This window comes from Saccostrea cucullata, unplaced genomic scaffold (genome assembly GCF_032062105.1).
Source record: "Saccostrea cucullata isolate Sc308-1 unplaced genomic scaffold, CSIRO_AGI_Scuc_v1 ctg141, whole genome shotgun sequence".
NCBI classification, from domain to species: Eukaryota; Metazoa; Mollusca; class Bivalvia; order Ostreida; family Ostreidae; genus Saccostrea; species Saccostrea cuccullata.
In genome coordinates this window covers 660,311-673,862 of record NW_026940735.1, presented here as the reverse complement: position 1 = coordinate 673,862, position 13,552 = coordinate 660,311, and the positions used below count along the sequence as shown (strand labels likewise).

The window sequence follows — 13,552 nt, the reverse complement described above, 5'->3', positions numbered from 1 at the left end:
TGTAAAGGGTGCTGCGTGAAATTCCACACTGACAATAATTATAATCTTCGGAGTCCTGAGCTTCCAACAATCTGCAGGAGTCCAAATGGACACTAATTTTGCCCCTTTTATTAACCGACCTGTTTTTATATTCATATTCAGTTCAAATTAGGAAAACTTTATTATATTTAGAAATACGACGAACACATGCTGTGGTTATCAACTCGACATTTAAAGATATATGTCGATGACGTATCATCAATTATCAATAGTTCATTCATATGTCGAGGTGAACTTGAAATAAGAGAAAATATAGAGCCTCTCACATCTGTTTCCAATTTGTGTGTCTTGCAGACCATAGACAGTAAAGGCCTGCATCTGTATGACAAGATGATTTCAGCTTTTCCGTCGTCTACTTTCTAATGAACTTCAAAATATCGTCATAGGCACTTGATCCCGCTCCTGGAATTTTCTGACAACCATGCTAGCCATATATAAAATTTTTCTCCAATTTGTATATTATATAGATGAGAAAAAAAAGACACATGACTACTGGAAACAATCTCATTTATCTTGAAGTTAAAAAAAAACACGATATAAAGGAATGTTTATTCTAATTTTTGAAAACATGTATATAAATAAAAACTAGAGATATTTTATCAGGCAATAGTTATAACAATCTCAATACATGCATCCTCTTTTCCACCAGTGGTTATGGAGCCTCTGAGTTTATAGTCTCCGGAAGGGAAAGCAGATGCATCCACATCAATAGAAAGGCCTTGGACATCAAATGTACCCTTGATAAGAAAAAATATGAATATGATATCTTTTCATGTAAGTTGTAAATATTTCCTTAAAGTTATTGATCAAAGTGAATACAAGTATATAATACGGCCAAAGCACTCACATATATCATGTAAGTTTTCCTTTTTCTAATAAATCAAAGACTTCCTGATTTACTTACAAACTAAAATACATATTATAATTATTATTCATAAATAAAAATACGTCCTTATAGACGACTACAAATTGTCATTTGTGCAGCCAACACAACAACTAAATGTTACGAATGAAATATATTTAAAATCTACTCACCGATTTAAAGGGGCACTGACATCCGAGACCGGATGTGACGATAGGGTCGGGGCAGTCTCCCACAGTGCTGAGGATCTGACACAGATCAGGGTAATCACAGGAACCAAAACCGTCAATACATGGGAGCTTGACCCAGATCCCGGCAGCCTTCTTTGACAGAACAAGGCTTGCCTTAAATGATGATGAAAAAATTACTTTGAGTAAAATATACCTGATAAATGTATAAATATTGTGTCTATTAATCATTTCAATTTTATATTGATTTTATTACTACATGTATATTCATGTATTTTGTATTTTTAAGAATGATCTTTAATCCATTCTACAAAATTCAAAGTAAAACTAGAGAATTTTTTGAATAGCATTTGAATCATACCGGAAGAGGAGCTGGAAACGAGGCGTTGAACTGAAGCTTTCCAGCAATATTGATAGTTCCTGGAAACTGTATAGGGTCAGGTGTAACAGACAAACTTAAGATACTTGCTGGGTCGTTATTACCACAGTTTGTCCACTGGAAAGCTTCGACTCTGGAAGACTTCTTCCTTCCCTAATAATTAAGTACAAATTATAAAGAAGAAGACGGCAAACTTAGGTTGGGGGTTGAGTGAGGGGAGTTAGTTTTTAGAAGTCATTTCAGTCCATGACTTATGATAAGCCGAAGTATATTCACTGCCGTCCCTCTCCGATTTCTTTTTTATTTGATAAACATATATACAGTTTGAATCCAAAACACAGATAAATGGAGGTTTTATTTTCAGTTTTTTTATATAACCTTGTAATATGTAATAGACCAACAAGTACCAGATAATTACATATACAACACTGTGAGTATATACTCGAACTTTCTTTATAGAGAGTGCGGGTATGAGACGTAAACGAAGCAACAACTCAATCGTGAAGTAAATGTTGAAAAAAAAACTGTTGTCAGGCTAAAATTATTTCCGAAATAAATTGTTAAGCTTATTGAAACTTTTTTTATGATCAACATTCACTTTATATACAATTTTACTGACATTTCAAAATCTGGTTTTCGCGCGTATAACTTGTGACGTTTTGTTACCAAATTTAGAAGTTGTTAATTAAACAGGATTATAACCAAACTTACTACGGATTTAAAGTAGTCCTCCCCTCTATATCTTTCCGGGAGTGCGTTTAAGTTAAGAAGATCCATAAGAAGTTCCGTTTCGTCGTTCAGTTTGATGTGGTTTTCATCTTCAACGTAACCCTCGTGTTCCGCAGACTCGCGAACATGGAATTCATGCTCCACGTCTTCACCAAAAGCACAAGCAATCAAAGCGAACACCACCAGAAACTTCATAGCTCTTAAGTTGAGAAATGTGAATATCTTAACTGAGATGGTTAGGCTTTTTATCAGTAGGTAATACTATTAATTGTTATCTTTATTGTTATCAAATGTTTATCACTTTATGGGGTGAAAGGTTACTCATGTATCTCGCACTCATTTTCAAATATTTAAAATTCATTTAAATCCCAAAAATTTCCACTTACGTATTTTTCAATATCAAATTTAGTATGCAAATTGTGACCATTAAAACACAATTTACTTCAAGTTCTTTCCATGCTATTTTTTTGCTGAGGTGAATAGAAAATCATACCCAGATTAATAAGAATTATGAAGATCTTTTTATTAAGCAAACTAGTTTTTTGAGCTATGAAATATAAAAGTTTACTTTGGTGGCAAAAGTACACATCTTTGATGCATGCAGTACTTTGATAATTTCTATTATTAAAATGAACTCATTCTTATCATATTTACATTGTTGACCGGTGAATTACTGGGTGTGCAATGACTCGTTCAGTAATGATAACGTACATGGTACATGTAGTACCAGTGCACTGACAAGTCACACCAAAGATAACAGTTTAAGATACCCACAAACAGTAATAGTAAACAATGGTAGAACAGGATATATCGTACATTTATATAAGTCCTGTGTTCATCAGGAAACCTCAAACCGCAGATCATAATGTAATCACGAGGGCATCCTTAGATACAACTCAAATATGGCTATTTTGATGACATTTTTATAATGCATCCGATGCATTTAGAATAGACTGTAGATGTCATACCACACCATGCAACTCTAATAGGATTGTTTTAATAGTTTTTTTAATGCACTCTGTGCTATCATCAAACCTTGTAAGTGTAATGCATGTTAGAACCTTAAAATATTTTTTTTTTCAAAAAGAAGGTCACAGTAACCCACTTTTTAGATTTTGCAGTTGTTTGTTTTAATAATTGTGTACTGATACTTGTATTAAATAACTTTCAGTAAGACTCACTGCATGTGTATTTACTTTAGAGAAGGTTTTGGATGCCATACCACACTACCGGGACTCCTAGACGACCGCATGGAATATGGCTCTAAACCAGAATTTACATGTGGTAGCTACTCAGGTGGTTCTTTTAAGATGTGGGCAATACCACCTAAGAGTTTTCTCATTAGTGAACCTCTTTCCCACTAGTTTGACACTTGCTCACTCAATATTATCTTGCAAATTAATTCACTCAATATTATCTAGTAAAAATTAAAACAAATGAATTCACTCAATATTATCTGAAAAAGCGAATGATTTAAGGCCTATGGGACATTTTTTTTGCCTCAGTCGAGCAAGTCAGTTCAATTCCCTGAACTAAGTTACTTTGTTCAAACAATATCCCTTATCTGTTCCTGTCTATTCGTCATGTCCTTATGGATGAATGAAGCAAAAAATCCCCAATCCAATTGATTGTGCCGAATTTAATATTTAAGCCATTTTCCTAAAAAGATTTTAAAGAGCCTTCCTGTGCTTTTTTTAAGAGATAGCATCGAATTTCCATCTTCAAAAACAGATCAGATATAGCTGAAGTTGATTTATACACCCTTTATTAAAAAAATATTTCAAGATCACTATATATGCATGTCAAATCAAGATTGACAATGAGAAAATTGAGCACTAATAAATATAACCATCATACAATCATATTATGAATGAGAGATACAGTATTATGGCATATAAATTACACCTGTCACAATATTTCTAGTAATTTTCCTTAGGAGAACTACATCTACTACCCCCTTTCTGTTACAAAATAATATCTGTAAACAATCTCTAACTTCAATTTTCCTAAAGCTGTATTCCTACAACACAGAACATTCAGAAATAAATGATATGTTTTCCTTAAAAAAAAAAAAAAAAGCAATTTCAATACAATTTAGAAAATTTTGCTGGTATCCCATATAAATCTATTTGCACAACAACAAATTGCATATGACTTTAAAATCAAATATTTGATATTTTTTTCAGTCAGCTCATTTAATCTACCAGTTGACGTTTTAAAAAAAATTTTCTTTTAAAAATGCACTTCATTGTCAAATATTAACAACCCTTCCACTCCCTTCAAAATAAAAAAAAGAATAATAACAATCTATATGTCCATATTGCCTCAGCTCTCAAAAATCCAAAAATATAGGAAAAAAATTATTTATATGCAGAGGAAAATAAAACAGATCAGTTCTAGGTATAAGAATTTCAGATCATATCAAAACATTAAATTGATGTACAAAGACATACATTGCTAATAATTAAATAAGACAGCATTAATACATAAGAAAGGCTTGTATAAAAAATATCAAACAATAAATCAGATTTCAAATGTTATTTGAAAACATCATTTAGAACTATATACATTCTGATCACAAAATGACCATTTTTTTATTTTTACAAAGAGAAAAGAAAAATACAAGTATCTAAACATCATGCAGGTTTTTGCAGTCTAGTTGATTGTATCCCCTTTCTCCTATCATCAGCGATAGAAGGGGGCTAGTTTTAATCAAACAGATGTCTTGAAACTTACAAACATGTTTTATCTCCAATTTATCTAAACAAATTGAAAATGTTGCATGATAGAACTAACAATATAACTATCAATTTATAGTAATACTGTGTTTTTTCTTTCCTACAATATTGCAGTTTTTATAATTTGTTGTAAATATTGCCAGAAAATCTCTGACAACTGAGACATTTAAAGCTATCAAAAAAATGTTCTAGGCAGACTGGCTATAGTAATTCTGCATTTCTTTAAATTTCTTAGTTAAACAATTAAAAAATTATTATATTTAGGTTCTTTGGGTGAAAATAATCCCGTCTCGAGTATTTTTAGGCCACAGAGAGTTCCACTTCTAGACAAGCTACAAGTTTCCCGTTTGCATCAGTCACTTTGCCTGTTAGCTGGTAGTCTCCCGTGGGAAACAGTTCCGCCCCCACATCCTGGCTCCAGCTCGGGAGGGTATATTTACCCTGTGTTAATAAAAAGAAGAGTATATGTATTTACGCAAGTTAAGAAGAAGAAGACTATATTTACCCTAAGTTGATAAAAAAAAAAAATTGGTGCATAAAAAAAATTATGAAATAGAAATTTTCTCAATCTCCATAAACTAGAAATTAAAAACTAAAATCATCGAATTATTCTTAATCTGAATAATCAACATTAATATAACTTTACAATTTACTATAAGTGAGAACGGAACTTACAGCTTTGATTGGACACTTGCAGTCGATGCCAATAGCGGTGAGCTGTGGTGGACACTGTGTCACTGAATTCAGCAGGGAGCAGAGGTCATTGTATTTACATGAGCCAATGTTGTCAACACACGGAAGGGGAACCCAGATACCTGCTGCCTTCTTTTTCAGTTCAATTGCTCCCTAGAAAATATATTTATTTTACAGGATTATTTCATTGCTTTTCATCTTATGCAATGTGAAATATGCTCTTCCATAATAAACTTTGGCCTAGGAACACTTCTTTTTATATTTATTTACATGCCAGTGTATATATCATTACAATAAAGTAATTGAAGTCAAAGTAGTGTATAGTTGATTTTGTTATTTTCTTCCTCAAGGAAATGGCAATTTTCCAAGACAAAAATGATGATCGAATTATACATCTTATTTCTTTTTAGATCACATATTTAAGTCATGAAGTTTTCATCTAAATACATGTGGTTAGACAGGATTTTTCACATTTGTTTTGATACTATTTGATTATGACCTTTGATTATGCCTTCATTTTAATCATCCCTAACACTGGTAAACTAATAAGACATTGACGAGAAGTTTGACCTTTCCAGAAAATGTAGTTCTCCTGGGATTTGCTTGATTCATGGGTTTCAAAGATAACTCCAGACTTTCTTTAAACGAAATGGAAGCAAACTCATGTTACAAACTTATTCATTTTTTTAAATCAAACATTTAAAGACCTTGTTAAAATGAAGGCAAGTTCAGTTTATGTGCACTTCTTGTCATTAATAAATCTTTGTTTCAATAGCAAGCTTCTGAATGCTGTGGAATCTTTGCTTGTCTGAATTTCTATAAAAATTTTACTGTCTAAACAGACCCTCAGAAATTATTTACAGAATGAAAGGGAAGCTAAAACAATCTAACTTCTAATATATAACCTAACAATATAAATGCTATAACTTACATTTATTTCACCTGAAACAGTGGTATTTAAAGCTACACTGGCACTGAAGGTGATAGTCCCTGGGAACTGCAGGGGGTCAGGTGTGACGGACAAGCTCTTCACATCCACCATCCCGCCACAGTTCTTGAAATGAAAGGCTGTCAACCTCTTACTGGGATCCAAGCCCTGAAAAATACAGAAAAAATCTTAATACTAGCTATAAAGCTGAGATTTCTTAACTTTGAGAGAACAATGCTTATTTATCTAATGTATTACATAAAAAAAAATACTGTTATTCGAAATAAGATTAATTCAGAGCTTCAAAGGTAAAGTTTTAAAAATCTGGGGGTTATGAAATACTATTAAATTGTGTGTAAAACAACTTGTAAGAAAGAAGTTCTGCAGTTTGCATTATAAAAGTAATGTTTATGAAGGATGTAACTAGTAAACAGGGAATGCTTACTCCTCCTAGGCATCTGGTTATGGGGCCATGATTAAAAGTGAGCTAGATTAAGTTTAATAACCCTGGAGTCTGATCCCAACTCTGGAATTGGCAGGGAACCATGTATTATGCCCTTTTATTATTATTATTTTTATTATTCACAACTTTAATTTGATAGACATGTAAGATATTTTGAAATTGTTCACTTTTTCTTATCTTGACCTTTTTCATTCATGCTTCAGCACACACATTCAGCTAAAAAAGGGGGAAAAAAAACACTTTTGTTCCACGCTGAAAGTAAGGGATATTAATTTTGGTATGTCTATCTGTCTGTCTGTAAAATTTTTGTTTTCATGCAATATTTCAAGAGGCCTTGAAGCCTTTGGAGTGAAATTTTACACAACTCCCTATAGCCTAAGGAAGACCCATGTAAATTTTGACGTCAAAAGGTCAAAGATCAAGGTCGTTAATCCACATTTTTGATGTGTAAAACTTTTATTTAATGATATACCTCAAGAAGCTTTCAAGTTTTTGCAATTAACGTATCGCCAAACCCCGCCCATCGTGCAATGGGAGATCAATGGCGCTCTCATCAACATGGCGAGTAAGTCGACGCCGGTTGACTTGTCCTTCCTGATGATTTTGTTGCAAAGTATTTGCCATACCCCACTTTTAGACAAAAACAAAGGACAAATGCTTTTACAATGGGTATATATATTCAATCACTCAAATATTCAAAAATTATTCCGTATTATGCATTTCTTCTAGAAAGTACATCATACTGTTAGCTGTCGACGAAGGAAAAAAAGCAAATTACAGAAACTTATTGCGACTGCAAAGCTGGGTAAATTATAAATTACAGCAAAGGCCTTTAATTCAATTTGTGATGTAATAAATCTGCAATAACACAAAACCCATGCGACATCGTAAAGACTTGTTTTTAGTTTCTTAGGGGATGATCATTTGATTCTGAAAGGGGGGGCCGATAAAGGAGCTGAGTCATTTTGGAAATAAATAATCTGTCCTCTACTGGAAGGAAATAAATAATCTGCCCCCACCCCATCTCACGAATAAGAGTTGTCGACGGTGTTTTATTTGTTTGTTTTTTTTAATTTTATTTATTTATTTTTTCTTTTTGCTTGTTAGAATTTCATAGGCGAAGAGGATAATAAATAATTAATACTGCCATTAAAAATAAATAATCCGTCCTTCACCGACATGAAAATTAATAATCTGACTCGGAAAAAATCGCCCCCCCCCATTCCAGAATCAAATGGTCGTCCCACAAATTCTCTGGAAATTTCGACTTTGGAAAAACAGAAGCAGCACGTTTGTCACATGCAGTTAATCTGTAAGTTGGTTCTATTTCTTTCTTCTTTACTTTTAAGTTCTGGTGAAAAATGTGCAGTAGGTGCATGGTTAAGAATTAGATTGTAGTCAGAAATATATTTCAAATCTAATGTACCCGGGTATACAAAGTTCACGTTTTCTGGGACAACCCTAGTATATAGTACAATTTTACATTGTATTTATAAATATCCTCCTTATGTCAGTCGGACTAATTCCTTAAATCATATATAGCATTTTTTTTTTGGAGATATTGAATATAATACCGGTAATGACATTTCTTTACAATAAAAATAAATGAAGTCATTTAATTTTTATCAATAATTTCGACATTTTGCCAATGTATGACGGTGTTCTCCATAAATAAATACTAGTAATGGGGGCATTAAAAGTTAATTTTTAGTGATAGAATAGAATCATTTTATTGGATTAAATCTGATTTAATTTTTTTTTTAAATGCGTAAAAGTAAAAGTTTATAATCATGCATATTGAATAACAAGAGGCCCATGGGCCTTACAGGTCACCTGAGCATTATGCAACAACTTTCTAGTGATTTAATTTGATTCATGGTTTAAGCCAGATGCTATGGCGTTCACAATTTTGAAAGAGGCACCATTGATCATCATAACAATACACTTAGCAGTTGCTTAGTTTGTTTACTTAAAACCCATAGGCAGGGTGGGGGAGCATTTCAAGTAATCAGTAATATTCAGCAATAATCAGTAATGCCCATATCACACATGAACCCCTGACCCTTAGGCCTAGATCCACACATTGCACAATTTTTGAAATGGCACCCTTGCTTTTCAAAAATATTTGATTAATACCAAGGAGCAGATCTTAAACAATTCATTCAGTTTCAGTATATAAGTACATCCCCCCCCCATGGTACCCTGGGGCCTTGAAATTCACAATTCTGTAAGATAAGGGTCCTTGCTCATCATAACTACATAGGTAGTTCATCTGCTTAATACCCTAAGAGCAGAGAAGAAAATTTTCAAAGATTTAATGTATTTTCACTATATAATCAATAGAGCCCCACCCTATCACTAGAACCTTTGACCCTAGGGCCATAAAATCAAAATTTTGGAAGAGGTATTCTTGCTCATCATAACTATGTACTAAGTTTATTTAATTCCTAGGAACAGAATAGAAATTTTTCAAAGAATTCATGTATTTTCATGATATAATCAATAGAGCCCCGCCCTAACACCCGAACCCTGACCTTGGGGCCATAAAATTCACAATTTTTGTAGAGGCACTCCTGCACATTATAACTATGTACTAAGTTAGTTTATTTAATACCAAGGAGCAGAGAAGAAGATTATCAAAGAATTCATGTATTTTCACTATATAATCAATAGAGCCCCGCCCTAACACCAGAACCCCTGACCTTGGGGCCATAAAATTCATAATTTTGGTAGAGGCACTTTTGCTCATCATAACTATGCACTTAGTTAGTTTATTTAATACCAAGGAGCAGAGAAGAAGATTTTCAAAGAATTCATGTAATTTGACTATATAATCTATAGAGCCCCACCCTAACACCAGAACCCCTGACCCTGGGGTCATAAAATTCACAATTTTTTTTACAGGTATTCTTGCTAATCATAACAATGCACTTAGTTATTTTATTTAATACCCAGGAGCAGAGAAGAAGATTTTCATAAAATTCATGTATTTTCACTATATAATCAATAGAGCCCCGCCCTATCACCAGAACCCCTGACCCTGGGCCCATAAAATTCACAATTTTGGTAGAGGCACTCTTGCTCATCATAACTATGCACTTAGTTAATTTATTTAATACCCAGGAGCAGAGAAGAAGATTTTCAAAGAATTCATGAATTTTCACTATATAATCTATTGAGCCGCCGCCCTAACACCAGAACCCCTGACCCTGGGGCCATAAAGTTCACAATTTTGGTAGAGACACTCTTGCTCATTATAACTATGCACTTAGTTAGTTTATTTAATACCTAGGAGCAGAGAAGAAAATATTCAAAGAATTCATGTATTTTCATTATATTCTTATTTAGCCCCGCCCTAGCACTAGAACCCCTGACCCTGGGGCCATGAATTTCACAATTTTAGTAGAGGACTCAGTGCTGATTACAATCATGCAAACAGTTTGACTGCTTGATGTCCAGGAGTAAAGAAGAAGATTTTTAAAGATTGCATTAATTTTAGTGGTTTTTGCCCCACCCCTCAGGCCCCAGGGGGCCAGGGACCTTGAAATTCACAATATTGGTTCCCCTTCACCTATAGATGCTTTGTGCCAAATTTGGTTGAAATTGGTTCAGTGGTTGCAGAGAAGAAGCTGAAAATGTTCAAATGTTAACGGATGACGCACCTAAAAACTGGTAAAAAACAATATAGTAGCTATCAGACACGAGTCGACAATATAATAAGCACGATAACTTTGAAATTACTAACTCAAAAAGCTTATAGTTATCTTTTAAAAATAAATGCACGTTTTTTGTCAATAATTTTGAAGGTAAAATATGCACGTATGTAGAAGTGTTACATGTATGAACTGGCCTGGGGGCCATAAAACTTAGACAAGCTCACTTTTGATCTCAGTCTCACTTTTCCACTTTTAATTCCTTTGGAAAAAAGTGAGACTGAGATCAAAAGTGAGCTCATCTAAGTTTTATGGTCCCCAGGCCTGATGACGTTTAGATATATTCTTATGCGTATGTATATGCATGTTATATATTTAAAAAGATCGAAGACAAGCAGTCTGTAAATCTGTGCACAGGTGCTTGTGGACAGGATTATCCAAACCCCAACCCCTCCCTTTCAATATTAAAAAAAATCATGTTAAACGTGAAACAGCTGAATAGAAGTTGCATATGATTGATATATTTCCGTGATTTTCAAATAGAAACATATAGATTAAGTTGTCAGAAATTGGAAATGAAGAGAGATGAATCAGATTTTTTTTTATATTGAAAAAAAAGTGGGGGGGGGGGGGGGGTTCAATGTGATACTGTGCATAGATTTATCATTAATTTACACTCAATACCGATTTTTTTGTGTATATATATATAAATGTATAAACATGAAAAAAAACCAAGTAAACAAGTTTTATTTCATTTACTGACCAAAATATTTAGAAGTCCCGATTGACCCAAAACGTGTTGTCAGGTCCCGAAACATCGGCGTACCGAATCATCGCTGTCCAAAAACATCCATAATTCCCTTTCGGGATACTTGTCATCGGTGTTACACTTTCCCCAACTGAATATTTTTAACCATAATGGACTTATTTGTTCAATTTGTTTATTGTCGACCACTCAGCTCACTGCGAGTGTTTGTCGGAGCATATGGCGGAGCAAGTGTTTTCTGATCGCGCAGAATAAATAAAATTATTTCATTGGTTGAAAATTTGTTGTGATTGACAGCTAGCGATACGTTAATTAATATCTATACCATAACTCCCTATGCCCCGCTGCCCTTCTTAAAGTGCTTCCCCCTTCGACTTTCCCCCAAATCTATGAATGCATTTCTTCTAAATAGGGCACACAGATCCTCTGAATTAGCTTGTAAAACGTTGTATACAGGATTTGATCAAGAGATTGTACTTGACCTACTTGCATGTACACAACTGTTCTCTTTAAGACTTTATACACAACTGTTCTCTTTATAGAAGTGGTCAGGTCTCGACTATATCGTGGAAGTAGGCAAACATTTGTCCTTTTGACTAAAGAGAATACTTATGCAACATACCAGTTATGCCAGTATCTGAGTACATCTGCAGTGGTGCATGCAGGTTTTTTGAGAAGTGAAAGTAGGAATACATTAAATTCATTATAAATGCATATCTATAAAATCTTTTTTAGAACAAAAAAGATAACTCTAATCAATATTGATACAAAGACATGCAATGCTATTCTTGCAATGTATAAATACACCTAAACATTACCGCCTTATGAAAGAAATCCAGTGACTTGAAACGCTCTGGAAGGAAAGGCTTCTTTAGAAAATTTAGGAATTCTGAAACGTCATCTTCGTAATGTTTCTGATATTTCAGATATTCTGCATTTGCAAAGGAAATGCAAAGCAAAGCTGACAAAGCAACATAGATCCCTGCCATTCTTAACAATCCTGCCGGTCACAAGGCAAACAATCACATGACACACCGGAAATTGATAGAAATTTCCGAGGCCTTCCGAATGCTTCACCATTGTGGGCGCGTTTGATATCATAATAATTAGCCACGGATGACCAAAGTCGTTGTAGCTACAGTTGTTTGCCCCATAGGCACTTGTTTCGTATACTGTGCACCCTACTCAAAAATAAGTAGGGGATGCCTCGTATACGAAAAAAGTGCCTGTGGTTTCTCCAATGAAAAAGGATTTTTAAAAATATTTTTTATACGACATTAATTAGTTGTTCAATGGAATGAATTGTACTATAACTTTGAAGTTGTGTTACCAAACCTTGTCAACCATAAGACAAAAAACCATCCCAAATCAAGGCTTTACATTCTTTATCAAATTGAAACTTTTTGTGTAAAAAAAATATTTTTAACTTTTCACTCTTTTACACACAGTGTTCAACTGATATAAGAATAGATATATTGTAACGTGCAACTACTTACTGTGGTCAACGGGTATCTCCTATTAATTCCCTTTGTCCTGCCACTTTACATGCAGATACTGGCAACTTTAACCCCTTCCCCCCGTTCAGTGGTATGCCAACCTCTCGCTATAATCAACCCGGCAAAATACTGTTACATAATTTCAGTTATCTTTCGCAACCGTTCGCCTTATTCAGGTCTTAAAGCAATGACAAATTTATTCCGCACCACGAGATCGATCGTGGTTTACAGCGTATATCTATTATTGTTTCGCAGTCCCAGTATTTCGCCAGTTCCTACCTACCTTAATGATCATAGATTATTTTTTTGTGTGTGTGTTGAAAAATTAGATAGAACCTATGTCTCACGTTTTTGCCGAAACTAAATGTCAAAACCAATTTCGTTTCAATTCTCTCCTCTCATGATTGTATGCGTTCTGCATCAGTCCGAAATATGTGACGTTTTCCAGGTTTTTTCTTGATTTTGATATTTTAAAATGCACCAGGAGTGGCGTCTCCATATGAGTGAAAAATTCTCGAGAGGGACGTTAAACAACACACAATTAATCAATCAATCAGTTCAAGACCTGTAACAAAAGCTGTCTTGTGTTTGACTCTTTCTCTACCTGCCAATGTCCTG

The 13,552-nt window shown here is 34.0% G+C and overlaps 1 protein-coding gene across 1 annotated transcript; it reads right to left on the bottom strand.

Annotated features, from left to right (window-relative positions):
* Positions 1-574: 574 nt before the first annotated feature.
* LOC134256106 (uncharacterized) lies at positions 575-12,475 on the bottom strand. The gene is made up of 8 exons (XM_062738710.1): positions 12,257-12,475; positions 6,560-6,724; positions 5,611-5,781; positions 5,249-5,376; positions 2,180-2,348; positions 1,451-1,621; positions 1,075-1,245; positions 575-776 (listed from the first exon to the last, which is right to left on the bottom strand). Exons 1-8 carry the CDS (start codon positions 12,425-12,427, stop codon positions 639-641), a joined length of 1,284 nt encoding a protein of 427 aa, XP_062594694.1. The 5' UTR covers positions 12,428-12,475; the 3' UTR covers positions 575-638.
* Positions 12,476-13,552: the final 1,077 nt, after the last annotated feature.